This window comes from Haliaeetus albicilla, chromosome 26 (assembly GCF_947461875.1).
Source record: "Haliaeetus albicilla chromosome 26, bHalAlb1.1, whole genome shotgun sequence".
Taxonomy (NCBI): domain Eukaryota; kingdom Metazoa; phylum Chordata; class Aves; order Accipitriformes; family Accipitridae; genus Haliaeetus; species Haliaeetus albicilla.
Window position 1 is genome coordinate 20,797,524 of NC_091508.1, and position 25,889 is coordinate 20,823,412.

General features: G+C 50.2%; 1 protein-coding gene across 13 annotated transcripts in view; it reads left to right on the plus strand.

Moving 5' to 3' along the window:
• The window catches only part of DAB2IP (DAB2 interacting protein), a 210,831-nt gene that overhangs the window by 165,936 nt on the left and 19,006 nt on the right, over window positions 1-25,889 (plus strand). For all 13 annotated transcript variants that reach the window (XR_011322275.1, XM_069771194.1, XM_069771197.1 and 10 more), the window contains 5 exons: window positions 4,243-4,341; window positions 6,567-7,121; window positions 17,561-17,705; window positions 20,049-20,193; window positions 24,207-24,443. Coding sequence is in view for 12 of the 13 variants with exons in the window: in XM_069771194.1 (XP_069627295.1) it covers window positions 4,243-4,341; window positions 6,567-7,121; window positions 17,561-17,705; window positions 20,049-20,193; window positions 24,207-24,443 (1,181 nt within the window). In the remaining variant the exon portion in view is untranslated. The remainder of the gene's footprint in view (window positions 1-4,242; window positions 4,342-6,566; window positions 7,122-17,560; window positions 17,706-20,048; window positions 20,194-24,206; window positions 24,444-25,889) is intronic.

Here is a 25,889-nt window from a genome sequence, read left to right on the forward strand (position 1 = left end):
AGCTTGACTGACCTGCATTGAGACGTGCTGAAGCTGACTGCTCAGCTCTGCTCCCCCTCCGCTGGGTTCTGCCGGGGGTAAGGAGAGTCAGCAGTAATGCAGGGCATTTTCAAATGCTGCATTTGGCTTTTTCTGCTTATTTAGTTCTATGAAACTTGCTTTTTTTTGACTTGCTGAGTACTTGGCAGTTGGTATTTACTTGTTTTCTTCATTGATTTTTTTTAAAAAAGTTACTCAACATCATCTTCTTTCTCCTTGTAAGACTTCTCAGTCAGCATAATTGTCTAGTGCCACTGCATATGCTGCGTGTGCTAAATATACAGTGGGCATCTTAGTCCAGTAAAGGAGATTCGGAGTCCAGACTCCCAGAGCCTATTCCTGGCTCTGCTATTTGTGGGGTCCTGGTGACTCGGGCTGGGCAGGGGAGTTAGGACTGAAGGGCTCTGTTACTGTCCTGGCAGACCAAAATCTTGTCCTGTTGCACAGCTCGTGTCTGGGCTGTCGCAGGACATAGCTGGGGGATACGGAGCAGGAGAAATTAAAACTGTAGTTGCTCCAATACAACTGAAACCGTGTCGCCTCATCCTGGCCTTGCCTGAGCAAGGGAGAATTTTAACGGAGCTAAATTTAACTTCACTAAATTTAGTCCAGCTGTGCAAATGTTCGCCGTTGCTCGCGCGGCCCTTCAGACAGCCTGAGCTGCCGTCACGGGTCTGCGGGGCTGGCCCAGGCAGCGCTGGTTTGCCCTTCTGCACTTGGTTGTGGTGGTATTTACCAGCTGGAGCCTTAACTTCTCCTCGTAAAATCTTTCGAACACGTTGAGTGAAGCAGCTTCAGTAACTCAGTTATCATCTTCTGTTGTTACTCTGGTGAGGTTCCTTCAAGTGTACTTTGAGGAACCCATGCTGTACCTGAGACATTCTTAAAATGACAAGTTTTTATCTGACTTAAGAGATCACCCATCTGAGGACTGTGGGTAATGAATGTGAATAAGTAACATTTTAGAAATTAATGAGTTTTATTAATTGAGTTTATCCTGTACATTAATAGTATTCTAGCAGATCCAAAATCTTGATGAGACCAGAATACTCTCTTTGTCATGATAATTAATACCTCATGAAGAGCATTAATACCATATGATGTTTAGGTCAGAGCTCAAAGCTGGGATATTATTGCAGATCTGGGGAAAATTACATTTTTGGTCACACATGGTAGATATGACCTTCAACTCCCATCAGCATCAGATCAAGAGGGCTTCATGTCTGACACATGAGGATTTTTCCCTTCTCTCACTTAAGTATGACAGTTACAGTTTTTTTAGTTTTTGAGTGATTAGTTAATTGGCAATTGTTTTGGAATTGAATCATAAATTTTACCATGATAACTCAATGGTAATATGTTGACTTAAGTGTGGCAAGAAAATATATTAGATATTCAACCTAACCGATAGCTGGTAAAAAGCTGACATTTAATTAACAGATTCAATAGAAGGACAGCTAAATTGAATGATACTTATTTGGGTATGAATCCTCTAGGCAGCTGTGGGATCCATGTGTGTCACCAAGGAGAACTTCTCTTTAAGAGGGCATCTTTCAACAGCAAAGAAGTCTTAATTCTCTTTTATGGAAGAGCTTCCAAGTTTCCTACCAAGTTCTCTAGATCTGAGAACATTGTTTTCAAATGCATTTGTACGTGAAACTCCCATCAAAACAAGAGAGCCAAACAAAAAGCTAGGTGAGCAATGGCCTTTGAGGCAATGGACTAATGGTATAGTTTACTGAAAGGTGTATTTGACCTATTCCACCTTTATTAACTGATTTCTAAGCGATCGGTGGGGACTCAATTTTGTGGACCTCAGTCAGAATGTCAGTGAGTGGCTTTTTCCCTCTGTGTGGTACAGAAACCCAGCCATAACAGCTGCCGGGCAGTGGGGCTGTACCAGGAGTGTCAGGACTTTGATGTTTTGGACTTGGACTTGAATGATTTTGAGTCTTTTGCAGCTGAATTAGATGGGCCAGATAAGACAGGGCTCAAGTTCTGAATTGTTAGGTTCTTGTCTGAGGAACGGTTTTGAAGCCTTAGAAATTTACATTGATCGAGGAACTGGGGAGCTATCTGAAGCAATGCTCATTTGCTGTGCATCTTCCGTGTTACTTCACTGTAAGTTCTGTTCTTAAAAACTGTTGCTAAGTGGTACTTCTGGGATCTTTGTATTTGTACTTCTGTGTTAAGACGGTACAGCACCATGCCAACAGTAATGCAGCCATGCGTGGCTTCTCTTTAGCTGTCGTTACCAGTCAGGTGTATGGCTGTGCTCGGCTTGAATGCTGTTGCAGGAACTCTTACTGAGAAAAGGATCAAGATTCAATGCCCTCTGACAGAGCAAGGTGTAGGGACCACACGCTGTGGACACAGTCTTGTATCTCTTGTGCCACCAGAAGTCCGTTTATGAAGGTTCAGGGATGGAGGTTCGCACGAGTGTCTGCAGCAGCAAACAGGAGATGAAGCAGGCCAGGTTTGTAGTGGGAAACTTTGAAGAAGCTTGAAATACACTGAATTGTGAAAGGATGCTGAAAATATCATACTACTGTGCCTACTAATATGGAGTCTTCTTTTCTTGGAAATAGAAGATAACTTGTGCTCAGGAGAATATATAGTTTTACAGGACAGAGGATAAAAGCATATAAGGACAGGGAAGAGTGTCTGTGTGAAGGAGACATCTTCCGAGATATCAAAGGTTGGAAGATTTCTTGCATTTGCTGTGTAAAGACAGGATAGGTCTCTTCTCATTTTGTCCTGGTTAGAAGACGTCTGTGTTCAAAGGAAGGGATGCATTCAACTCACCACTGAGGTTAGCTAATGACACATCTTAGCAAGTGCCAGCTCTGCTGTAAGAACAGCCTAGGCTTCTGGGAGATACATGAAATTAAAGGAGATTGTGTCTCCCAGAAGCAGATAACCCAGTGTGCAGTGTGTAAACACGAACGCTGTGAGATGATAAAGTACTCAGAAATCATTCTGCAGCTTGAGACTGGTGGAAATGAAGCTCAGAGGGGAGTTATTTAGTAGTAGCCAGGTCCGTTTGGCCTGCAGGCAGAGATGTACATAAAGAATATTACTGGACATCACCAAAAGCTGTGAATGCAAAGAAGGGCAGAGCAGCTGGCGGAGGGCTTTATGGGCAGTGCAGAGTTCTGGTTCCGTGGTCGTGGGCTGTCAGCTTGCCAGCGGGGCCCGGAGGAGATGGCGGCTTGAAGAATATGTGTATGTGAGAAGATGCAGAGAACCATTGGCCTTTTAGACCTTGGCTCAATAGTGGATGCCAGGGAAGCTTGGTGTGGTGAATAGGAAGAAACGTTTGGTGCCTGTTACCCTGGGGCTGCTGGGCAGGAGTTGCATTGGTGGGCTCTCAACAGGGTTGAGTTTTTTTGTGGTAGCCGGGATGTGATAAGGAATGAGGGGCATCTGCACCACTGGAAGTGTCGCTGCTGTGAGCGTCCTTCTTCAAAACCTGGCTGTGAAATCCCGATGGCCAGAGAAAGTCACACAGATACTGCAGAAAGATCCCCTGGAGTGATACTGGAAGCGTGAGAGGCGAGACGAGGGCTCAGCAGCACTTCACCGGCCATCTCCAGGTCCAGGAGCCCCAGCCTGGTTCTCCCCAGCTGGGGACTGGGTGCTGTGAGCACAGGAGTGCCTCTGGCCGGGCTGTGAGCTCGAACTGACGTCAGGAGTGGGGTATACATACTTGTCCCCATGTTCTTCACAGCATGGTCTTCAGAAGCAACAGGACACAAAGGGGGAAGGTAGGAAACCAGCCGTACCGGGTCTGATGTTCTGCTGAAATCAAGGAGTGGGTTGTTACTATCACAAGCTTTGGGCTGAGTCTGGAGGAATGCCAAGTGGTTGCAATTTATCTTTAGTTCGTCTAAGGATTTGCACTCTCTCAGTTGTGGAACTTGGTGGTTTAAAGTGTCACATGCATGGGGCCCATTATCTGGTGTTTTCTGGTGTGGAAGAAGAGAAGTAATTGGAATTTGCTTCCATGATTATTTCTGTGACATAGAGAGTTGCCCTGTTTTTCCGCTAGCCTTAGGGGCTGTTGCTTCATGCTTGGGTAAAGCTGTTTACTTAAAAAAAAAAGAAAAAAATCCACTAGCATCTTTCCTAACTCCCCCTCTCCCCCCAAATCACAGTCTGCAGTGTGCTGGTCAAGACATAATCCTGTTCCTTTCCCTGTAGGTGACGACTTCATCAGGAAGTAAGTGCTTCTCGTGTCGTTCTGCAGCAGAGCGAGATAAATGGATGGAAAACCTGCGGCGTGCCGTGCACCCAAATAAGGTAGTGGCTTTGAGGAATTGCCTCTGTTATAGTTCAGTTCCTCGTTATTACATTTTATAGCCCACTGCATAGTAGCAGCAGGGGACGTATTGTCATTTTAGTGAGTAAGTGTAACTGTGGGTCAGGCTTTTTCCATATTGCTTTCTTCCACAATTATATTTACAGGCAAGTGCCAATTATTTCTTCCCCTCTTTTCTCAGCACATGCTGCTTCAGCTGTTGCTAAGAATTGATCAGACTTGAAGAATCTTCAGTCTTGCTCTGTTACTGATGATACTTGCTACTTACGTAGGACTTCCCACCTCCCAAAAGCTCTGGGACAGATGTCGGGTAGCTGCCAGCGAAGCTATAAGACTGAGTAGTCTAAAGAGTTCACATATCACACTTCCTGACTCTGGTAGTACTTGCAGTGTCTGCTTTAGTGATGGAGAAACTCAGGTGCCCATCACAGTGAGTTCTCCGAGGCAATAGTGGAACGTAGCTTTCCCTTCTCCAGTCATTTGAGGTGGGAAAGTCATCCCTTCTGGGATCTACAGAAACAAATCCTTCTCTTCACTAGAACACAGGGACACCCGATACGCGGTTTTATGGCCCACTGAGACTAAGTACATCCTAAAATAAAATCTACAGCTGCTTCTCCCCTCTGCACTGGAGTTAGCTAACAAAGATTGATCAGGACTAATCAGCTGCAGGATTTCACAACTGATGAGCTCAATCAACAAGTCTTTTTCTGCTGATCAGAGAAGACACAAATGATGGGATCCTGTGACTTCATTCCTGGCATCAGAGCCACATAACCGTGCATACAAGTTAGGTCCAGGCCTGGCGGGTTGCTAAAGGAGCCCTCTGTGTCGGAGTTTATTGTTCCCAGTGCAGTGCCAAATGTCAGTATAAAAGATTTCCTTCAATATCAGAACAGGAGCAGCGGAGGGGAGAGGTGGACTTCTGCCTCTAGCACCGTGTTCCAGTATGTGGAGTTCAGTGACGCCGGTGCTTTCTGAGTGCAGCAGCCTGGTAGTAATGATCTGAAAGAGCTGTGTAAGGTTTGCGTGGTCACACTCACCATGAGAAAAGTCCTGGGAATGTGAATTGGGGCTGGGGACGTCACTATGGGTTTGAGCTGCAGCATTCAGTGGAAATTCATTTGGAAGTGTGCCCTCATCTCAAAACATGCCATTAACTGATGGCTAACTTTCCATCTTTGTTTGAGTTCACAGACAATAACCTCTCAGTATCTGACTTGATATTTCTGTCAGGAATTCAGTGTTCTTTTATAGTTCCTGTGTGTACTTCCTGAACCTACAGTACCCCATTGTGGACTTCCAGCAGAAATGTTCCTGCCCAGACTCCTAGGCTGAGCAGAATAAGCCGTGGTTGATGTTTCAGTGAGAGGTTTCCAAGCAAAACAGGTTAATGCAGAATCCCTAGCAGCCGTTCAGTTGCGAGTGCTTTACTTTTCAAGTCACTCCTGCAACAAATGCCCCTGGATGTTCTTCCAGGATGAGGTCAGCATCACTGGAGAGCTCTTAAAGATCCACAGAATCCTTTGCTCCGTTATTGTTTAAAAGAAATCCAAGCCAAATTTCTATTTCTGAATTGTAGTCATTCTCCCGTGGAACTCAGTCTGTCTCCCATAATTCCTCTCGATGTTGTAGTTGGGTGCTCTGGACTTCTGCCCTAAAATATCGTGAGATTTTGTAAATGCTTCTTTCCCTGCCAGAGGTGGTTGCATTCCAGCCATGGATGAGGTGATTGCTGGGTGTGCGTTCACATCCCTTTGTTGTTGCTCTGTTACAGTAAAGAAAATACACTCCAGTGCTGCTGTAAAGCAGCTGTACTAAAAAAGGAGGTGGTTGTGAGATACCTGGAACATAGCTTCTGTTATGCAAAAGCCATTAATGATCAGTGAGGTTCTTTTGGTTTCTTCTGAGGCCCTCTTGGCAGTGAATGGGAAATGGCACATTTATGATTTGGAGGGGTTTTATCTTCCTTGTTCCGTATATTAATTGGCACCAACAGACATGGAGAGCACGGTGATATTTGGAAAATTAACATAAGTAGTGTTATTATGCAAATTCCTGAGAGCCAGTATTTCCTTAAAATAAAATGTAATTAAGCCTCTGCTCATTTAGCACATCCGAAATAATTAACTCATATCTACAGTTTTGTTGTGCTTGGCTTTGTGGTTTTTTTATTGACCTTTTTTTCTTTGCATCTTTTTTTCAGGACAACAGCAGAAGGGTAGAGAATATGTTAAAGTTATGGATTATTGAAGCCAAGGACCTGCCAGCTAAGAAAAAGTACTTGTGTGAATTATGCCTAGATGACGTTCTTTATGCACGAACTACCTGTAAATTGAAAACTGATAATGTATTTTGGGGGGAGCACTTTGAATTTAATAACCTCCCATCGCTCAAAAACATTACGGTGCACTTATACAAAGAGACTGACAAGAAGAAAAAGAAGGACAAGACCAATTTCATTGGGCAAGTGAACATCCCCGTCAGCTCTGTCACAGGCCGGCAGTTTGTAGAGAAATGGTACCCGGTGGTCAGCCCCAACCCCGGTAAGGGCAAATCCCCGGGGCCCATGATCCGCATCAAGTCACGCTACCAGAGTATGAGCATTCTTCCCATGGAGATGTACAAAGAGTTTGCCGAGTACATCACTAACAATTACATGGTGCTGTGCTCGGTGCTGGAGCCCTCGCTGAGCGTGAAGAACAAAGAGGAGATGGCATCTGCGCTGGTGCACATCCTGCAGAGTACAGGCAAGGCCAAGGTAAGACCCTTCATCATCCATCCCATCAGAGACCATCAGGAGCAGACTTCCCTGCTGGGTTTTGGAAATCACCACATCAGTTGGGCTTCAGGCCTAGCCATCATTAATACATTCTAATTTTGCTTTTAATTACAAACAAGTTGCTAGCGTGTGCAGTGTGAATTGCTTAATTAGCAAAGAGGTTGGTAGGACCACAAGATACCAACTGAGTCATTTTTCTCTCCTTCTGGAGGCTCAGGGGCCAGGCTCTGACTTTATAAACAGGCACAAATGTGAAAGTAAGCAAGAAGGCAGTTTTCGGGGATGAAATGTTAGCAACGCTGGCTTAAGCTAAGCAGGCTGTGTGTGCCGGGTATTCCTGTGGGAACCCAGCAAGCTCCTCGCTCCATTCCCTCCCTGTCACCGTGCTGCTGCTCTGAGCACCCAGCACGACGGGATCCGAATGGGAGCGAACAGCCTCTTGAGAATTTCAGAGCAAAGTCCGCCTGCGGGCACGCGTGTCTCTGAATCAGCTCTCAGTCTTCAGGGTCTGTTCCGATGCTTTTGGAAGGGAGGTGTGGGGGTGGGCAGCAGCGTGGGAAAGCCCAGGGGTCCTGGAGTGCTCCCGGGGCAGTGCTTGTCGGGGAGCTGATGAGTGGTGGAAGTTCAGGTTTTGTGGACCGCTTTGTCTGAACATCCTTCATGGTTGGGAATCCCTCGCCAGGTCTGGGGAAGAAGCAGGCCAGGAGGAGGCAGATGGTGGGATTTTCTCCTGGTTGTGATCTGTGAGGGTACGGGGTGAGCAGAGCTGGAAAAAAACCCCTTACTGGAGAGCACCGGCAAGCACTGAGGTCCCCAGGTGGCACGGCAGAGCCATGGAGGGCAGTGCCACTGTCAGGACTGCAGGAGTTAAAGCGTCAGCGTTTTTCTCTGTTAACATCTCCCTGAACTCTGCAGGGGGGAGCTGGGGAAGAGCAAGATTTCCAAAGCTTTTGCAGTGCTGAGGAGACATGAGCCGCTCACCTGAGCGGGAATCGCAAGGCTCTGCTTCCTCTGCAGCTGCCGCTGCTGCCGGGACCGTGGCAGGGTTTGTGGATTAGATTTAGTTACCATCTGTCGAACAGAGAAGTGGCTTGGCTTCCTGATCTAGATCAAGGCAGGCAAAGCTCACTGAGAGGATTGCGAGGCTGTGGGCCTGCTATTGCAGAGGCAGAGAAAATAGCTAAATAGTTAAAGCTTTCCTGATCCCAGGCAGCAGTGTCAGACCCCAGGAGCGCAGGGGAGGACCACAGTCCTGGTCCCCTTGGCTTTGTTGCCCTCGGCGGTGACAGAAGTGGCTTGTGATTCACGGGGTGTGAAGTAACGCTCTGAGGTTACAGAAGGAGAGCATCGTAGGTGTCCCACTCCTCGCGCCTTCTGCTGGTACTGCTCCTCCCTGCAGACCGGGGGCTGCGCTGCCCTTCGCTGTGTCTGTGATGGTGCTAGTGCCAGGGCTCCTGTTAGAATGACATTGCCATGAAGGACCCTGTCTGTGGCTTACACGGTTCTGGTGCAAAAGGCTTCAAGTGTCGCCCCAATCTCGGTCACCACGGATCGTGTGCGGGCATGGCCGAGAGCTGTCGTCACTGCTCCTGCCTTTTTCCTCTTCTCATTGGTACTTGAGAGGCTCTGGAGAGAGCAAGTGTGTTTCTAGACATGTGTCTGCATCAGTGCTTGAGATCCCAGAGGCTCTGCATGGGGGACACAGTAAACAGACTTGATGAATTTCCCCCTAAAATGGAGCTTCTGCTTTCCCTGCTTGTCATCTGCCATCAGCATTAGCACAGGGTTTAGGGAGCTGTCAGAGCAACAGGAGTTATTGGAGCATGGGAACCGGGTGGTGCATCCTTTCTAGAGGAGTTGGATAAGCAGAGAAAGGGAAAAGCAGGAGTAAGGTAAAAAACCAAGGAATGGGAAAGGAAAACATCCCCTCACCCTTGCTTCTGTGACATGGGTACACCCCACCACTGCTCAGGAAAGCTCCCCTGCAGCTAAACACCGCAACCCAGCAAGGGGACACAACCGCAGGAGACCGGCAGGCTGGTTCCTGCTCTGCACAGAGAGGCTGTGCTGGTGTTGCGGTCCCTGCCCTCCGCTGGGCAGCCCCTCTTGACCTGCTCCAGGGAGAAGGACCGGACAGGATGAGTCCAAGTGCTTAAAGAATTCTGATCACCGTGCTGCTTGCTTTCCCTCTCCCTGGGCATCACCTGGCTGGCCCCTCGGCAGGGCTCTGAGCACCTCCCTGGAGTTTCAACGCAGAAACGACAGCCTCTTACTTTGTCTTCCCAGCTAGTCTGCAGGAGAAACAGCTTGTTTTCATTTTTCTTTTGTTGTAGGTAAAGTGGCTCTGTATGTGTTTGTGTATGTTGGGGAAGGCACGTGCCTGCAGGCAGGTCTGGCTCTGAACTGCATTTGGTTTTGATGCTGAGGACGTAGTTCCCTCAGCCCAGACTCACCCACCACCAAAATACCTGCTCATTCAGAGGCGACACTGAACAGGAAGGTAAAACACCCACGGCCCGAAGTAGGGCACGGAGGGTTTTGAAATGGGGTTCAGAGCCCGGGAGGAGGAGAACAGATCCCCGTGGGCCAGGAGCCCAGCGGGTGGGGATGGTGCGAGGGGAGCCGGCGTGTTGCGGGATGAGGCTTGAGGCTGTAGAAAATGGGGCCGGGTCCCAGCTTCTGCTGAGTGAGGACCTCAGCCCGGTCCGGCAGCGGTGAGCACCCTGCTCCCTGGCACTGGTGTGCAGGGCAGGGGGGCAGCGGCCCCCACCTCCACGTCTCTGTCCTCCCGTGACCCTCTGAAGCTCGCCTGGGCTGGAGGTGGGTTCCCCGTCCTTGTGCCTTGCCAAGAGCCTTTCCAAGGACCTCTTCAGAGCTCTCCCCTGCCCTGAAGAGTGCAGTCGTGGCAATCAGCAACCACTAATTTATTTTGCTGATAAAGGGGGTTTTGTGGATCTTGGCTGCTATAGCTGACACTAAAGCAGCAATTACAGTTGGACTGAGAAACAAGTGTCCGGTAGATTATCTATGAAGACTCGTTAGCAGCTAATTGCTCTTGTGCTGTTTCGGGCCGTGTTTTCCTGTAGCGATTTGCTGTAAATATGGTGTAATCCCTTAATGAGGCACGGCCGATTGGGTACGTGCGTCCACCCAGAGCCACGCTGCAGGAGTTCCGTGCAGGAGAGGTGCGATGTGGTGCTGCGCGGATGGTGCTGTGTGTGCCAGCCACAGCCAGGCCCCTGCCCACCAGCGTCCCTGTGCAGCCCCGCAGACGGCAGGAGGGCGATCCTTACCCACAGACACCCCACTTTGCTCCTTTGCAATATTGAGCTGACCCCCCCCAGCCAGGTGTCGTTACCTGAAGCTGCTAAAACCCAGAGGCACTGCAGCTGAATTTTCTCCCTAAATATCTGCTTCTTCCTGGGCTTCATAGCTGTATCACAATAGGTAAAAGGTGGAGAACGAAAACAGAGTCCTCTCTGGAGTCAAAGTCCATGCTTCCTTTGATCTCCATTTGGGAAAGGGAAAAGCTTCATCCCTGCAGCGCTGCGCAAGGGTTTGGTGTGCATCAGGGCACGCCTGGAAACCCCTGACCAGCCGCCAAGGCAAATAGGTGGAGAGGAGGGGAAAAGCATTTTGATAAAGCTAAAAGTGCAGACAGTGTGGCTGAGGGAGCTGCCCCAGCCCACTGGAAAGTCCGACAAACATCCAGCCCTAAATCAGCTTGCTCAGGGCAAGCGGTTGTTCACTGTCTTTTTATGGCAAGTAGGGGCTGGAAGAGGCATCGCTGTGCTGTAAGAGGGACATAGTTTTGTGGCTAAACACAGAGACGCGGGCTCTCAGCATCTGTCCTTGACTTGTCATGTGCTTCATCTTCCCAGTGCAAGCACTGATAAAATGTTACCTGTAAGGGTGTGGAGAGATGTCTTAAGTATTTTCATGTGTTTTGCAACGCATAGACAAAAGACACGAACTCATAATTAGAAGTATTTCTGTTGCCATCCTTGGTGTTACTGGGAGTGCTCACCCTTGCCATTAGCATGACTTGATGTGGCCTTTGTGATGTGGTTATGGATAGGCAGGCTGCATCCTCCTCAAAGCGAGACCAATTGTGACTTTGGATGCTTCCAGAATATTTCCCATGCTTAGATTTATTTCAGGGCTGTCTTACAGCTTTTGAAGCTCAGTTCATGACCATAAATGTATATTAAAAAAACCCTCTCTTGTCCAAATGGTTGGTAGATCAAACCCAACATTAGACAAAGCTCTAAGTAACCAGCTGCTCACTTGAAATAAATATTTACTGTGTTGTGAATGGAGTGAAGAATAAACATGTGTCCCTGTTTGTTTATGCTGCAAGGATTTGCTTCAGCTAAGCAGATGTATTTACTCCCCCCGTGCGAGCCTTCTGGAAACTCCCCACGTTCCCCTCCTCGGCAGTGCGGGGTGTTCGGTCAGAGCTCCGCTGGCAGCAGCAGTTTAAGTGCAGGACCTGCAAATACCACGTAGGGCTGCCTAAAAGTGACTACTCAGGTCAGGGAGGGGACCTGGAAATGAGTGGCATGGCCCGGGAAGCTGCTGGGCTTGGAGGCTGGTGGAACCAGGGCTCGGTCAGTTGCTTTGGGGAGCGCCGCTCCCTTATCTGCACGGGAAGGGCTGCAGACACAGGGAAGGAAGGATGCTGCACACGTTCAGCCGTAGACGAGACTGGCAGCAGCCATATCATTTCCCCCACAAAGAGTTTATCTCCCTGATAATACTTTATAGCAGCCATAGTTGAGCTAATAAGGCTTTTAATCAGTTTTATGAGCACCCCCACCGTTTTTCCCCTTCTCCCTGAACACAACAGTCAGGTTGGCTGAAAGGATGGAGAAAGCTGGTGAGTGGCAGCTGCAGGGATCAGTGTTCTGGCTGTCGGGGTGGCGTGCGGTTTCTCAGCCTCCTGGATGGGATCCGGTCCCTCTGCCCTCGCAGGGAGGTGGTGGTCCATCAGTGTGTTAGTGTTATATCCCTCAGGTTTCCTTAGCAAGGTGATGGACACATATGCCTGCGCATTAACCCTCGCATTGCTATTTCACCTCCTTCTCCCAAGGAGAATTAGAAAATGCTAGAAGTGTCGAGGATGAGCTCCAATGCTCAAAGGAGGGAACATCACTGCATTTCCCAGCAGAGAAGCGTTCAGCGCAGACCCTCAGAGGAGCTGTGTGGTGGTGAAGAGTCGAGGACTGGTGGTTGGGGTCCTTGGTCTCACACTGTCTGCCCAGGACCCAGACCCTGCCCCTCTGCCGCTCTCCTTGCACAGCTCAGCACCGTCGAGTGCCGCATTTCTCTGCCACTGCAGCGCTGACACGTAGGTGTGTCCTGACGCTCGTCCACCTGTAACCGACAGCCCTCCCAGCCCCTGGTGTTTTTCACCTTTGCGTAAAAGCCCAGCTGGACTCTGGGCTAGTCTTTGAAATACGCCGTAATCTTATTACCTTTATCAATTCAATCCTCTTAAGGTTAAGTCAATCCTATTAATCAGGCTTGTGATGTGGAGAACCTTATTATTTCAAAGTCAATCTGCCCATCAGTCAGTTATGATATTGGGAACAATCAGCGCCAGCCCAGAGGGGTGCGTGACCCAAGCGGCGTGTGCAGGGCCGTGGGGTCCATCAGCTCTGTGACACTCCACGTGCTCCAGCTGTGGACGCATCCCTGCGAGGCTGGGGCTGGAGGACCTTCCCCAGGATAGTGAGGTGCAAAATCCTTCCTGGGTATGGACAGGATACGTCCTGCAAGACTCGTGTTGCTTGTTGGCTCCCTTTGCCTAGGAAACACTCCTGCTCTCGCCGCAGCCCTGCCAGGCTCCCGGCTGGCTCCATCTTTCTGCCTCCTTGGGCTCAGGAGCTGGAGGGGGAAGGCGTTGCCCAGTGACACCCCCCGGGCACAGGGACCGGCACCTTTGAACCCCTTCGGGACTGGGATACTTGATGTAGACAGACCCCTTGCCAGGGTGGGGTGGGCAAGTGCAAGCGTTGCAAGTTTCAAGCAGTGCGGGGTGCTCGGTCCTGCCGGCGCGGCGGGGAGTGCAGGGCTGGGGGGTGCTGGTGCTCTGGGCAGGCAGGGCTGTCAGCTATTAATCAGATTTTTGACTGAATTAGCTGTCTGCTCCAGCTTTGTCCCCCGTGAAGAAGCTTTTTCTTCCCATTTTTTGTGTTTGAGCAATGCAATTAGTCCGCTTCCGTGGCCCTATTGACATGAGCAATGAAGGATTGGTTTTTTGAGCAGGTGTTGGTTTTTCTCTTGGTGGGCTTCACTTCTCAATGAGCCTTTTCCAACTCAGGCCACCCCCAGGGCAGCTGGGCCCTGGGCCGGCGCTGATGTGGATGCTGGCTGACACGGGGCAGCAGCTTCAGCGGGCCACCTGCGGGGACCTCACGCGGAGCGGCGCAGGGCTGCAGCACGCTCGTTTCCAGGGCATCACCCCTATTTCCATATTCTCCTTCCAGCTTCCCCAGGCAAAGGTTTGGGGGATCCGCCATGGCAGTGTGAAGCAGCCCTGCTGCAAGGTGACTGATTTAGTCAGACGTCCGGAATTGGTGCATGCGTGAGGGACGAGGCAGGGGTTAGGAGACGTTGCCTCACCCACAAGAAGATGCTGTTTGGTTGTGGTTTGAGGCGGGAGGATGAATTCACCCAGGTGGGGCAGGGGAAGCGGCATCTGAAGCTCACCGGATGAAGACCGAGGGGAAATGGAAATGTTTTTAGGCTACGCTACAGGTAAATCGGGATGGAGACACTTGAGGGACAGAGCGATGCGCAGGGAGCAAATCCAGGCTCAGGCCAGCGTTGCCGGCTGCCCTGTGCAGGCAGAGCAGGCGCTGGGGGGGTCCGTGAGCCCTGCGGTGGTGCTGAGGACTCTGCCTGCTGCGGGGACCAGCCTGCCACGCCGGCAGTGAAGCTCCTGCGTGTGTTTCTAGAGGACTGGAGGAGCTGCCTTAGAAGAGCACAGCCTGCTGTGGGCTCATGCTTGGTTTATTTGAAAAGTACTGGAAACCAGTGCAGCCTTGTGTTGTCATGCTCTGAATTTATTTATGAATTGCTCTTTATCCGCATATGTGCAGTGACTGAAGTTGCACAGGTTCAGCTGTGTCCAGTCTGAAGCAAATGTCCTTAAAATAAACACAGGAGCAAGCCTGAAGAACGTTGCCACAGCCCTTAATTTTTACTGTAGACCTTTTCCTTCCCCTCTCGACTCCGATGTAATGAAATAAAGCATCTTATTTTCTTCCATTGCCAGGGGCCCTAAGTGAAAACAACCCCCTGCTGATCTCTGCTGCTCAGAAACAGGGAGTTTTATTGGCTTTAGTTATTGCATTTTATTCAGAACCTTGTATGTGGGTGAGTGAGGCCCCCGGAGGGATTTGACAAGTATTTGCATTCCATTTGTGTCTTCCGAGTGCTGGCTGCTGGCGTACTTAAGGCAGAGATACCAGACGTGTGATCAGAGCTGATGTGGCTTTTTTGTGCGGAGGGAAGGCAAGATCTGGAAGATGGCCCTGGGACAGAAATTGCAGATGTCATGGGAACTGACCCACGGACGTGGTTCCTTTCCCGCAGCTAGCAGAGCCCCGCTGGGCTGTCGAGAGCGATCTCTGCGGAGGAAGTCGCTCGGGGACGCTGGCTGTGGGTCTTTTGATCCCTGACATATCTTAGGCCTGGTCCATACAGCCCGGCGAGATGCCTCCTGCAGCCTAGGGAGGCTGGACCTGCTGGGGACCGTGAGAAGCCCTGGCCTGGGCGATGCTGTTGGGTATCCTGGCTCTCGCCTCCATCCGCTGATCAGTTACAAGGCCAGATTCTGCCACATCACGCCCCAGCTTTGGTGCTGCACCGTAATGGAGCTCTTTGGGATTTCAGCAGCTTTCCTTTCCACTTCGGAGTCAAGGGGTCGTTTTCTCAGCTGTTGAGCTGCAGGTGCTCTGTAGGGGATAACAACCGCAGCAGAGGTTTCAGGGGGCTCTTTTCCGGCTTTGTGTTGAGTCCCACAGTGGAATTTTGCCTCATTTTAAATTCTAGTGAATTTTGTAGATTGGCTAAAATCAACAAAATTCACATTATCGCTGGCTAAAACTTGGCCCCTGGGTTTCCAGCGCTCGGCAGCCCTGGCTTGCAGTTGGGTTGTGCGTTGCACCTTGGCCCCGCATCCAGCAGCAGCCAGTACTCAGCCGACGAGGGGGGATAAAGCAAACACTTGGCTAAGAGAAGCTGTAAAACTCAGTGTTCCTGAGATAATTAGTATGTTGGGAAAGTGACAGGAAAGAGAATCAAGCAAAGCCAAGGTCAGCGGCTGCTAATTAAGAATCGGCACCTTGTGTCAGCCTGAGCTGTGGCTTGGAATTGAAACGTACCCTGGGAGAGACCCAGGAAGATAAAGGTGATAGAGTTACCCAGATAGCAGCTAACAGGATTTGAGCAGGGGTTTAAAGTTTCATTCCAGCTTGGCTGATAAAAGGGGCGAAATGAGAGAAAATAGCGGGGGGAGGCACGTGCTTTGCTTCCAGGAGGGATTTTTGCCTGTGCAGCTGCTAGAGCATTGCAGACGTAGCAGGATCTGAGGAAGGGGATCTTCTGGCTAAAGAAATAATGGAAGTGACTTTTTTGTTTTCCAAAGCTCCTCCTCTGGCTTTTCTAGAGGCGCTTTTGGGAAGGTCACGGCAGCGTGTTGGTCCCAGTCACAGTCCTGTGGGAAGGTGGGAGAGATCGGGCCGTTGGGTGCTGCAGAGATGCCAGCCTTCCTCCCCTCCTTCCCTGTTCTCAGATGGGAGACATACCTGCCTGCTGCCTGGATTTTCCTTTGTCTGGGACAGAAGCACAGTAATGAAGGGCCTGTAGATTAAATGATTTGGGTCCGTTGGGTTCAGGTGGAGCTGTTTGTTGAACCTTGATTAAACTTTCAATGCAGAGATGTCCCTGTGAAAAATGAAATGGAGCTAAGTGCCTCTTTTGCAAATCTCCTGGGCAGCCGCTGGCAGGGAATGGGACCTGAGTGTCCCCTTCCCTAAGTCTGGGTTGGAGCAGGCTGGGTTGTGGCCACAGTGTTTCGGGGGGGCTCTGGGAGCTGTGCTTTGCTTGCAGACGGCAAGGACAGGACCTCGGTCTCTGCACGGCAGCTCTGGGGTGCTCCTGCTGCCCCTGCCAGGAACGGGTTACATCTGGTACAGTCATGACAAATGAAGGAGAATTTCTTAGTGAGAGGTTATTACTGAGCAGATTATTTTGTTTTAGAGGAAGGCAGTTTAAAAAAGGTGCCCTTGGTTGTAGAAGTGAATTTGTATGTCAACATTTCTCTGTCTCCTGCATGGGGAAACCATAAGAGGTTTAATGCATGTGATTTACACGGTGCCAGCAGCCAGTTTCCCTTTGTCATCCAGGGTCCAGGTGAGGGGTGCTGGGTGGGAGGAGGTCAACCCTTTCAGCACCCAGCGCGGCGAGGAGCTGGGCAGGGGCCCAGAACTGCTTTTCCCTTTAGCAGTGCAGAGAACAGAAGCTGAATATTTATTAGCATTAAAAACTGCATGGCATTTCTCCTGCATTAATGCTAGCTACAGCACACTAAATATTACACCACGTAGTGGATTTTCAGCAGAATGCATGGGGAGCTACGTGACCCTCTCTGATCAGTTAACGCTGTTGCTGAAGCAGACATGGAGCTCGGTCTGAAGCGCTGTTTTTTCCTTTTAGAATTTGCAATTCAGTAGCCTGGGCTGATGCACGGTGCAGCTGTCAGCATGCGGTCTGTTCCTGCTCACCCCATCCATTGCTCTGAAGCACAGAGGATTATAAAATTGCATGGTATTTGGTCGTGTGCACATCAGACCAAAAATGTGCCCAAAATGTGTGCTGTAGCAGTGCTATTTATTTCTGTGAATACTAAGGAAAGGAAATAGGACATTTAAGCATCTTGATGCGTATTACAGGCTTGATTCTCAGCCATTAAGTGTGGGGCACAGCTCATGACATCTAAGTATGCCCCTGTTTTGCAGCCAGTGCAGTTAGACACTAAATGCAGCCACATTTAGCAGTGAAGAAAATGTTTCACCCACAAAATGTGAGGCTGATACGAGACGCAGCCAAAAACCAGCACTGATGGAGAGGCAAATGTGGTGCAGGTCTGGAATGAATCATTTTTTTGGGGTGCAAAAGTTGTGACTCTCCAGAGATTTATTTCTCCTCTTGTCTCTGTGAGGTTGGAGAAACAGGAGGGAAGTCGGGCTGGTAGTAACGCAGCGTGCACACACAGGATCACCTGCAGCACCTCCACTCCCTCTTGTGTCTTACGAAGGTGAGACCTCTCTGGAGAAGGGGAGGCTGCTGCTCTGCTCAACAAAGTGTATGTCAGTGCGTGGTGACCCACCATGGGCTTTGCTTTCCAGGATTTCTTGACTGACCTGATGATGTCTGAAGTTGATCGCTGTGGTGAGAATGAGCATCTCATTTTCAGGGAGAATACACTGGCCACCAAAGCAATCGAAGAGTACCTGAAGCTGGTGGGGCAGAAATACTTGCAAGATGCCTTAGGTATGTACAGAGCGTTGGCGAGTGTCGCCCAGAGAGGTCCTCCTCTAAGCTGCAGGGTGCTCTGCGTGGTGGAAACCATCAGCTCAGCCCTGATGGTTGTCAGAGGCACCAGCATTTACCTGCTGGAGGGTTTCTCTGGCAGTGGGGTCCGAGTCCGGGGCACAGCTGTGGCCGCAGCGGGCGGCTCTCTGCTCCCAGGTGAAGGTCACTGCTGAGTTAGCGCTTTAATCTGCTTTCAGAGGAGATAACAAATTGATATTTGAAGGCATTATGCTGCCTGCCAAGTCTTCTGTCTCAGCACTGGCAGTGTCACAGCGGCTGATTGAATCCTTTGCCTGATTGCACGCCCCCACCAGAGACGCTCCCCCAGTTCCTCGCAGCGCTAGTGAGTCAGATGAAATCTCCCAACTTACAGTGATGAGAGTTGCCTCCCAGATCACGCTGGGAACCCTCCTGGTGGTTTTTTTAAGTGCTGGCTATGTTTATGGCTCCAAAAATATTTCTCTTGATGCAAATGAAAATAATTAGAGCTTCTGCTTCTGGGCAGGTCAGGAAGGAATTTCTGTGTTGCTGTGTGCAGCCAGCACAGCACGAGGATGGGGAGAGGCTGCCTTTGAAGCACTATGTCTGATCCTCAGCTGAAGGCAGCTAGATTGGATCCACATCCTAGCAGTAGGATGAGCAGAGTTTTATTGAGGTGTTAATTTTTCAGTATGTTGGGTTCCTACTAGTGGATTTGTGTAATTTTAGCAAGGTGCAAAGAAGCGTAAATACTTTATTAAGATAATAGTAATAATGACAATGTCGAGGAAGGAGAGATCGTTGAGCAAATTCAGTCAAACCAACAGATAGCCCACAAGAATAGGAAAAGGAATATGATTTATTTCTGCCTTGTAATGCCTTCTGGTTGAAGGCAAGTCTGTAAGTAGATTACCTCATAAAATTTCTAAAAAGCCAGGAGATTAATGAGGGCAGAGAATTTTGAAATATTCCCCTTTCAGGGCTCAGTGCAAATGCTGCCAAGCCAGCTCCATCTAGTACGGGAGGAGCCTGCAGTTCTTGCTCGCTGTTCGGGGCGCTGATTTTGTGTAGACCTTTTATCAGTGAAATGATTCATCTGTATGTCACAAGGTAACACAATACAGCATAGCGCTTTCCTTTAAACCATGAAGCACAAGCAAGTAATAGGGCCAGATAATAACAGCAGGCATCACCTGCAGGCGAGCAGAGAGGCTCCAGAGCTCCCTGGCAGAGCCGAAAATACATTGGAGAGGCTCTCCAGTACGTAATTAAAATCTGTTTTGGCAATAGGGGAGGAATGCAGACTAGAGTGGGCAAAAACCAGGAGGATGGGAAAACCCAAGAAGGTCAGGAATTAGGAGATGAGCAAACCAACAGGAATTAGAAGAAAACCAAAGCAAACCTTTCTCCCAGAACGTCACCCCGCCCTGCAGGTCCTTAGCTAAACACTACCTCTTAATCCCTGTTATCCTGTCCCCTGCTCTCCCCAGCCACTGCTGTGTGCTAACTGGGATGGACACCGCCATCCCCCGGAGCTGGGCACCTGCCGAAGCGGTGGGAAGCACCCTCAGCCAGGGTGGCAGGGGTCTGTGCCCGGGTACCCCAGCGTGAAAGGTGACATGAGAGAGAGTTGCTGGCAAAGGAGACCCACAGTGTGAGTCTCCGCAAGGGTGAGGAGCAGCCAGGCAGCAAACAGGAGTGCAGGGAAATGCAGAGAAATATTTTAATTTAATTTTGTGTGATGTTTAGCTCAAAATAAACCAAGTAAATTGTTTCTTTCCTTTAATTACCTATTTCTCCTGTGAATCAGACTGGCTTGTCAGCGCCAGGGCACAGTCTGCAGTAGCAGGCCATCCTGCAAATAATTACAGAACTTGCCAGCATACTTCCTACTGGATTAGCCTGAGGGAGCGTCTCTGGAACTGGTGTAATGGGAGGTCGGGGCAGGCTGAGGAAGCGGGTGTTTTGGCAGCAGAGTTCTGATGCAATAGCCCATAGCCACAGAGGCAGACCTGCCAACTGGGGAAGAGGGATGAAACGTGCTCATCAGGAGTCCGGGTGCCTTTCTGCAGGGTGTGCTGTATTGTTTTGTGAGCTCCCAAGGCATTGCCGGCTGCTCCTGGGTCCCCTCGGAGATCTTGAGAGCTGGCTGGGGTACAGCCTGCCCCGGGAGCCACCGCTGCCTGCTCTGATCCGGCTTCTGTTCAGCCAGTGTGATGGGGCATAGGGTAACTGCTCAGGCACTGGGGCTTATGAACAGTATTTCTTGAAGGCTGCGTCTCTCATGTCTCCAAAACCCATCACCGACTGTCTGTTTTACAGGGGAATTTATCAAGGCACTGTACGAATCAGATGAAAATTGTGAGGTGGATCCCAGTAAGTGTTCGTCTTCAGACCTTCCTGAACATCAGAGCAACCTGAAAATGTGCTGCGAGCTGGCCTTCTGCAAAATCATCAACTCCTACTGGTCAGTATCCCGCGAGTGTCGCTCCCCTCCGCATGCCCTCAGCTAGCGCAGAGGTGGTACAGCTGCAGGGGACAAGGGTGGCCGCAGTCCATCTTCAGGCTGTTGGTACCTGTCCCTTAGCTGGGCTGACGGGCAGCTTGTCGGAGAGCTTTGGAGGGAGAGAGCTGCGGGGCCCTGCCTACGTCCTGCAGCGCATAAGGGAGTCCTGGCAGTCCAGGAGCAAGGATGAGGATGGCCAGGGAGTGAGACAGCAGCTCCTGCTCACCCAGAGTTTGAAGCATCTGCTCTAGGGCTGAGACAGCCTCACTGGATTCTCTGTCACACTTGTTTTCAGTGGGTGCTGAAGGGTTACTGGCGCAGACACGGGGACAGGGCAGTGGAGACGAGGAATGTGAAATGCCTTTGCCAGTGTGACCAATTCAGAGAGGGACTTGATGCCAACTGTATATGAAAGTCTGGAATAAAGGGCAGAAATGCATGTCCTGGGTCTCCTACCCATGTAACAATTCAGTCTGGATCAGACTGACGGACTCTGCCTGCCTCCCCAGAGCATCAGGTGAAGTTTTGAAATCCTCTCTGCAGTAGGCAGGGTCTGTGGCACTCCTCCTGCCTGCAAGGAAGCTGCACCAGCACAGGGAGCTTTTGTTTAGGCAGATGTTCTCTTGTTGCAGAGTGCTGGAGCAGGGGAGGATGCTGCTGGTACTCCTGGGTTGCTGTTTGGCTCAGCATCCTGCGTTCCTCTGGGTTAACCCTTCTCTCTCCCAGCCCCAGGGTGCTTGTTGAGGTGGAGATGGGGAGCCCATTGCCTCCTTGGCCCAAGGCCTGGTATGCAGTTTGAGGCATTTCCTAGCTGTTTGTTCTCAGGGTAAAGGTTCTTGCAACTAGTTGGGACAGGCCCAAATATGCAAAATTGGTTGGAGTAGTCGTATCTTGTTGTGGAAGTGGCTGTCGAGCATGGCTGTGCTCATGGTGTTACCTCCTGCTCAGCCCTGGGGACTGGGAGCCAGGAGTCCGTGGGTCTGTTACAGATGCCTGCAAAGATGACTGAAAGAGGAAAAAAATGGGCTTGTGACTCTCTTTACTTGGAGAAATAAAAATATTTTCTCTCTGATTCTTGCTAACATAACCAGACACTCTTGTCCTGATCACATGAGAGAATGATCATTTTTGTCTTACTGCTGGATTTGCAGTCTTCCTGCTTAAAAGTCTGGGCTTAGTTTTTATTAATGTATTTCATAGCAACACTGTTGTTGCAAAACACCAACTAAGGATAACATTGGAGGAAGAAAGTCTTTGATAGTACGGATTTCTCATTTTCTCTCCTATCCCAGCTGTTGTGTTGAGGTCTAAAAACTCATTATACTTAATCTCCCAGGACACTGGGTGTGCCCTCCTGCAAGCCCAGGAAGGGAATTGCTCTTCCTGATACTGCTCAGGGAGGGAACAAGCAGCAAGAGGCTCACTCAGACTTCCTTTATCTATCACAAATAAGCAAAGGGCAGATTTCTTTACAGGCATTCTATACCTTATCCTGGGCCACTTAATAACTCTCTGACTCAGGAATGGTGTTTACCTGCTCTCACAGGAGGGATTCACTGCTTTTAGTCACCAGAGGATTATAATTGTTTGAATTGAATTAATGTATTCCTAAAACCACCAAAAGCAGCACTAAAAGGTCGCTCTAAAAATAGGCTTGAAAAGTGACCTAAGGAAAGTCAGGAATGCATGGGAAGTTTGTTCCTCCAGTCCTGCCTTTCCGAGGAAGGCTGGAGCAGCTGAGCTGCTGCTCTGAGTGGTTCCCCCAGTCCTTTGTGCTCAGCGGTTCTTGGGAATTAATTGGGCTGATGAGTGTTTGGGATTGGCCAAGGTATCCTGACAGCTAACGATCTTGCTTTAAATAGAGTGCCAGAGTGTGCATGTTCATCTGCCGGATAGAGTCAGAGAGAGGAAAAAGGTTTACAATAACTGAAAATTGTTATAATTATGACATAATTTGGACATCTGGAAAGTTTCAGTGTAAGCAGAAATTCAGCATGTGGAAGCTCGTTACTGGAAAGTTGGGTAATGAATTATGGGCCCGTTTGTCACATAAAGCTGGCTAACTGAATTCCATCCGCTGTTACACAATTAAACTTTTATGGTCTCCCAGCCTGTGATAGTGAACAGTACTGACGGGCTGTATGCAGCCGGTGCATACATTTTCAAGGGTTTACTTTCCAGTAACTGTACAACCTGTCCTGATCATTCAAGCCTTAAATTGCTTAAAGGATTCTCCTGTTTCTGGGCAAATACCATGAAGTAAAAGGGCTTTGTCCAATTGTATGGATCAAGCCAAAGACAGAGGAGAATTTATCCAGCCAAAGACGTCAGTAACGTTATTTATAAAGCACAGGGTAAAAACTCACAAGTGTGAAAGCCTGAAGCCAACACGGAGCTGAACACGATGGCAGCATTTGCCAAGCACTTCCACAGAGTGTCACCGCCCATGTCCGAAGGTCGGAGAGAAACCTGAAAACCTGGAGCGCAGCTACGTGGGCCTCCGTGTGCAGCAGTGCTGTGCTGAGCAGGCTGCCTGGGGTGGGAAGCGTGCGGCCGGGCAGCGCGGTCTGCGGCTGGCAGATTAACGAGATGAGGGGCGAGGGCTCTGCCTGCTGAGCGTGCATGCCGCCGGCTCAGAAGATGGCCGCAGAGCTAGAGGCTGTGGCTGTTGGGCTGCAGGGTACGCGCCGCTCTCAATGGACCGCAAACCCCGTAGGTCCTCAGCTCTGCAGTGGGGCTCCTCTGGGTGCTCCTCCGTTTCGGAGCCTCCCACCCAATTCTTGCTGCCGCTGGACAGTGGATGGGGTCTCTGGCCATGCAAGTCCCATGGTTTTCTCTTCTTCCAAACTCGGGTGAGGTTCAACCACAGGGCAGTCAGTCCCAGAGAGGGGGGCAGGCCGGTGAGAAGCCAACTGACGTTGCTTTGCTTCTCCCAGACAGTGCCCGCAGCAAAACTGGGAAACCGTCCTCTGAAATGGCTGGTTTTTAAGGAGATTTATGGCCTAAAATGGAGTCCAACCCCTCTTCAGTCTGCTTTTGTACCATCCAGCTCTGGTTTTGAAACAAAGACGGTGGTTGCTGGCCAGGACAGCCTCCAGGGCGGGTGGGGAGCTCTGTACCAGGGACCCAGGGGACCAACAGCAGCGCCGTGGGACCCATTGCCTGCCTGCTCCCGTGGGTGGGAGTATCCAGCTGAATAAATAACCCATGCTGGGAACAGGATAAGGTGGGAGCCCAGAGCTGGGGAGGGCCGAGCAGAAAACAGGCAGCAAGTTCTCTGTTGATAAGGGCTGTTGCAGCAAGCGTCTGCTGGACCCAGGGGAATTCTGGTATCCAGGAAAGCCAGGCTGAGGTCTGTGCAGTTACAAGGCGGGAGTAACTCCGGTGGGGCTCTGCGTTTGTACTAGTCACACTGGGATTTGATCCAGGTGCTTGAACATGAGTATTACAATTTGCACAGCACTCCCTCCAAGCACCGGCTGTGTCGGTGACCCCAGTACTGCTGGCGATTCTGCCGAGAGGGTCCCATGATGCTGCGTTTCTTCAGGAGACACTCTCCACCTTGGTGCCTGAGCTTCCCCCCAGTTGGAAGTGCCCTGTGCACAGCCAACTGACTTGCGATGAGCTGCTTTGCAGAGTTTGTTTCATATCTCTGTCTTCCCAGTTGTCTGGGGTTTTGGCACCCAGGACAACCAGGAACATTAGTCTGATGAAAGCTGCTTCTCCTGCAACTTTACGGAGCAGCTTTGCTTTTTCCTGTGTGGTTTGAGTCTCCTAAAAGGACAAGAGCCTGTGACTGGTGTAGATAGCAGTGCTGCTGTGGATCAACAGGGTGAGAAGGCTCTACTGTTGTACAGGTCTGGGTGTCGCACCCCACAGCTGATACGCACCATGTTTAGCTACTGCTGTGTGGCTGTTTGAACACCCTGGCCTTGAACTTGCCATCATCCCTGCATGTCCTTCTGTCGTTCCAGTGTCTTCCCAAGGGAGCTCAAAGAAGTTTTTGCCTCCTGGAGACAAGAATGCAGCAACCGAGGCCGCCCAGACATCAGTGAGCGACTGATCAGTGCCTCCCTATTCCTCCGGTTCCTCTGTCCGGCCATCATGTCCCCGTCCCTCTTCAGTCTCCTGCAGGAGTACCCGGATGACCGCACTGCACGCACTTTGACCCTCATTGCCAAGGTCACCCAGAACCTCGCTAACTTTGCCAAGTAAGCCAGGGTGCAGGGGCCAGAGGGGGCAGGTCTGGAGAGGGGGAAGGAAACTCCGGGTGCGTAGGCAGAGCCACAGCTCCGGCATCAGGAGTGCCACACTGGTCGCTGCTTTCCTCAATGGAAAGGGTCTGTTTCCCGTTGGCTTTTTCCCCTGCGTCTCTCTGGGACCCATTCCCTCACTGTCGGGTCAGGGAGATCATTTAAGTTTCCAAAACAGGACGTGTTTTATGAGCAGCAAACGGGCTGTTTTGACCACAGGGACGAGCCGGCAGGGTGGCAGCAGGAATGCCCCGGCACAGTCAGGCACTTTGTCCCGTGACGGCTGTGCGGGGCATGGCTGGCGGCAGTGCACTGCCTGCCTCCCGTCAGAGGCACCAGTGGGACCAGAACCCAAACAGCAGCAATGGTGTGCATAGCTCAGGAGCTGGTCTTTCCTTCCTCTGAGTTCTGGGACCTTCCCTGCTATTAAAATGCAGATGTCTGAACTGGGAAGGTATGAAAAGAGAATGGGGACACTATCAATTTCTAACTAAGCCCATTGGTTTGATGGAAACAAAGCAAGAGATTTCTGAAAATCTTTCAACTAGCTGCAGCTCTGAGCTACTTATCCTGAGCTCTGATAACAAAATGATGAGCTTTCTGAAACATGAATGGACAGTTTCTGTCTAAAGCTTCTTAGATTTGGAAACTAGCTTAGTACACACACTCACAGTCAGGGATGCGCGTACATGCAAGCAGACACAGACGGAAGACATACAAGTGTGTTACACTAGATGACAGAAATTCTCTGTATTCCTGACCAATCCCTAACTAAAGGGTTTTCAGATTTCCAGCACTGTGCAGGAAAGACTCTTTAACTAAGCTGACATTAGTCAAGCCAAAGTGATCAAGCTGAGCTGTCCTGCAGATGGCATACAGCCAAGCCTCTCCTCACAGAATCACCGGCGCTGGCACAGCACCAACTGCTGCTGGTGCAGTTGAACCATAAGACCCTCCCTGTTGTGCTCTAAATAAGACATCTGACTGAAAGCGAAGTCTGGGTGGAGTGCTTGGAGGGCAGAAGGAGGTTGCAAGAAGCCCAAGGGGACAAATGGGCTAGCCCAGCTGCAGGTGTAGCTCTCCTGGTTGATCCCCAGAGCGGTTGTGCCGGGGCAGCGGCCGGCACGGCTGGAGTTAGCTTCAGTGCCCATGGAAGAGCAGGGAGAGCGCAGGATTCCTACCACCATCATTCACTGGGCTTCAGTCAGTTGATGGTGCTTGGTGTTGCAATTTCTTTATTTGCAGTGACAGGTCCTATTTCTGGAGGCTGTGCCCTGACCCAGCAGTAAGATAAACTCCATTACCAAGAACAGCTTTGTTTCTCTAGCTTTCACCTTCATTTCTACTGCGGAGATCCCATGCTGACAAGGACTTAGCTGGTTTAGGCTGGAGTAAATTTTGGTT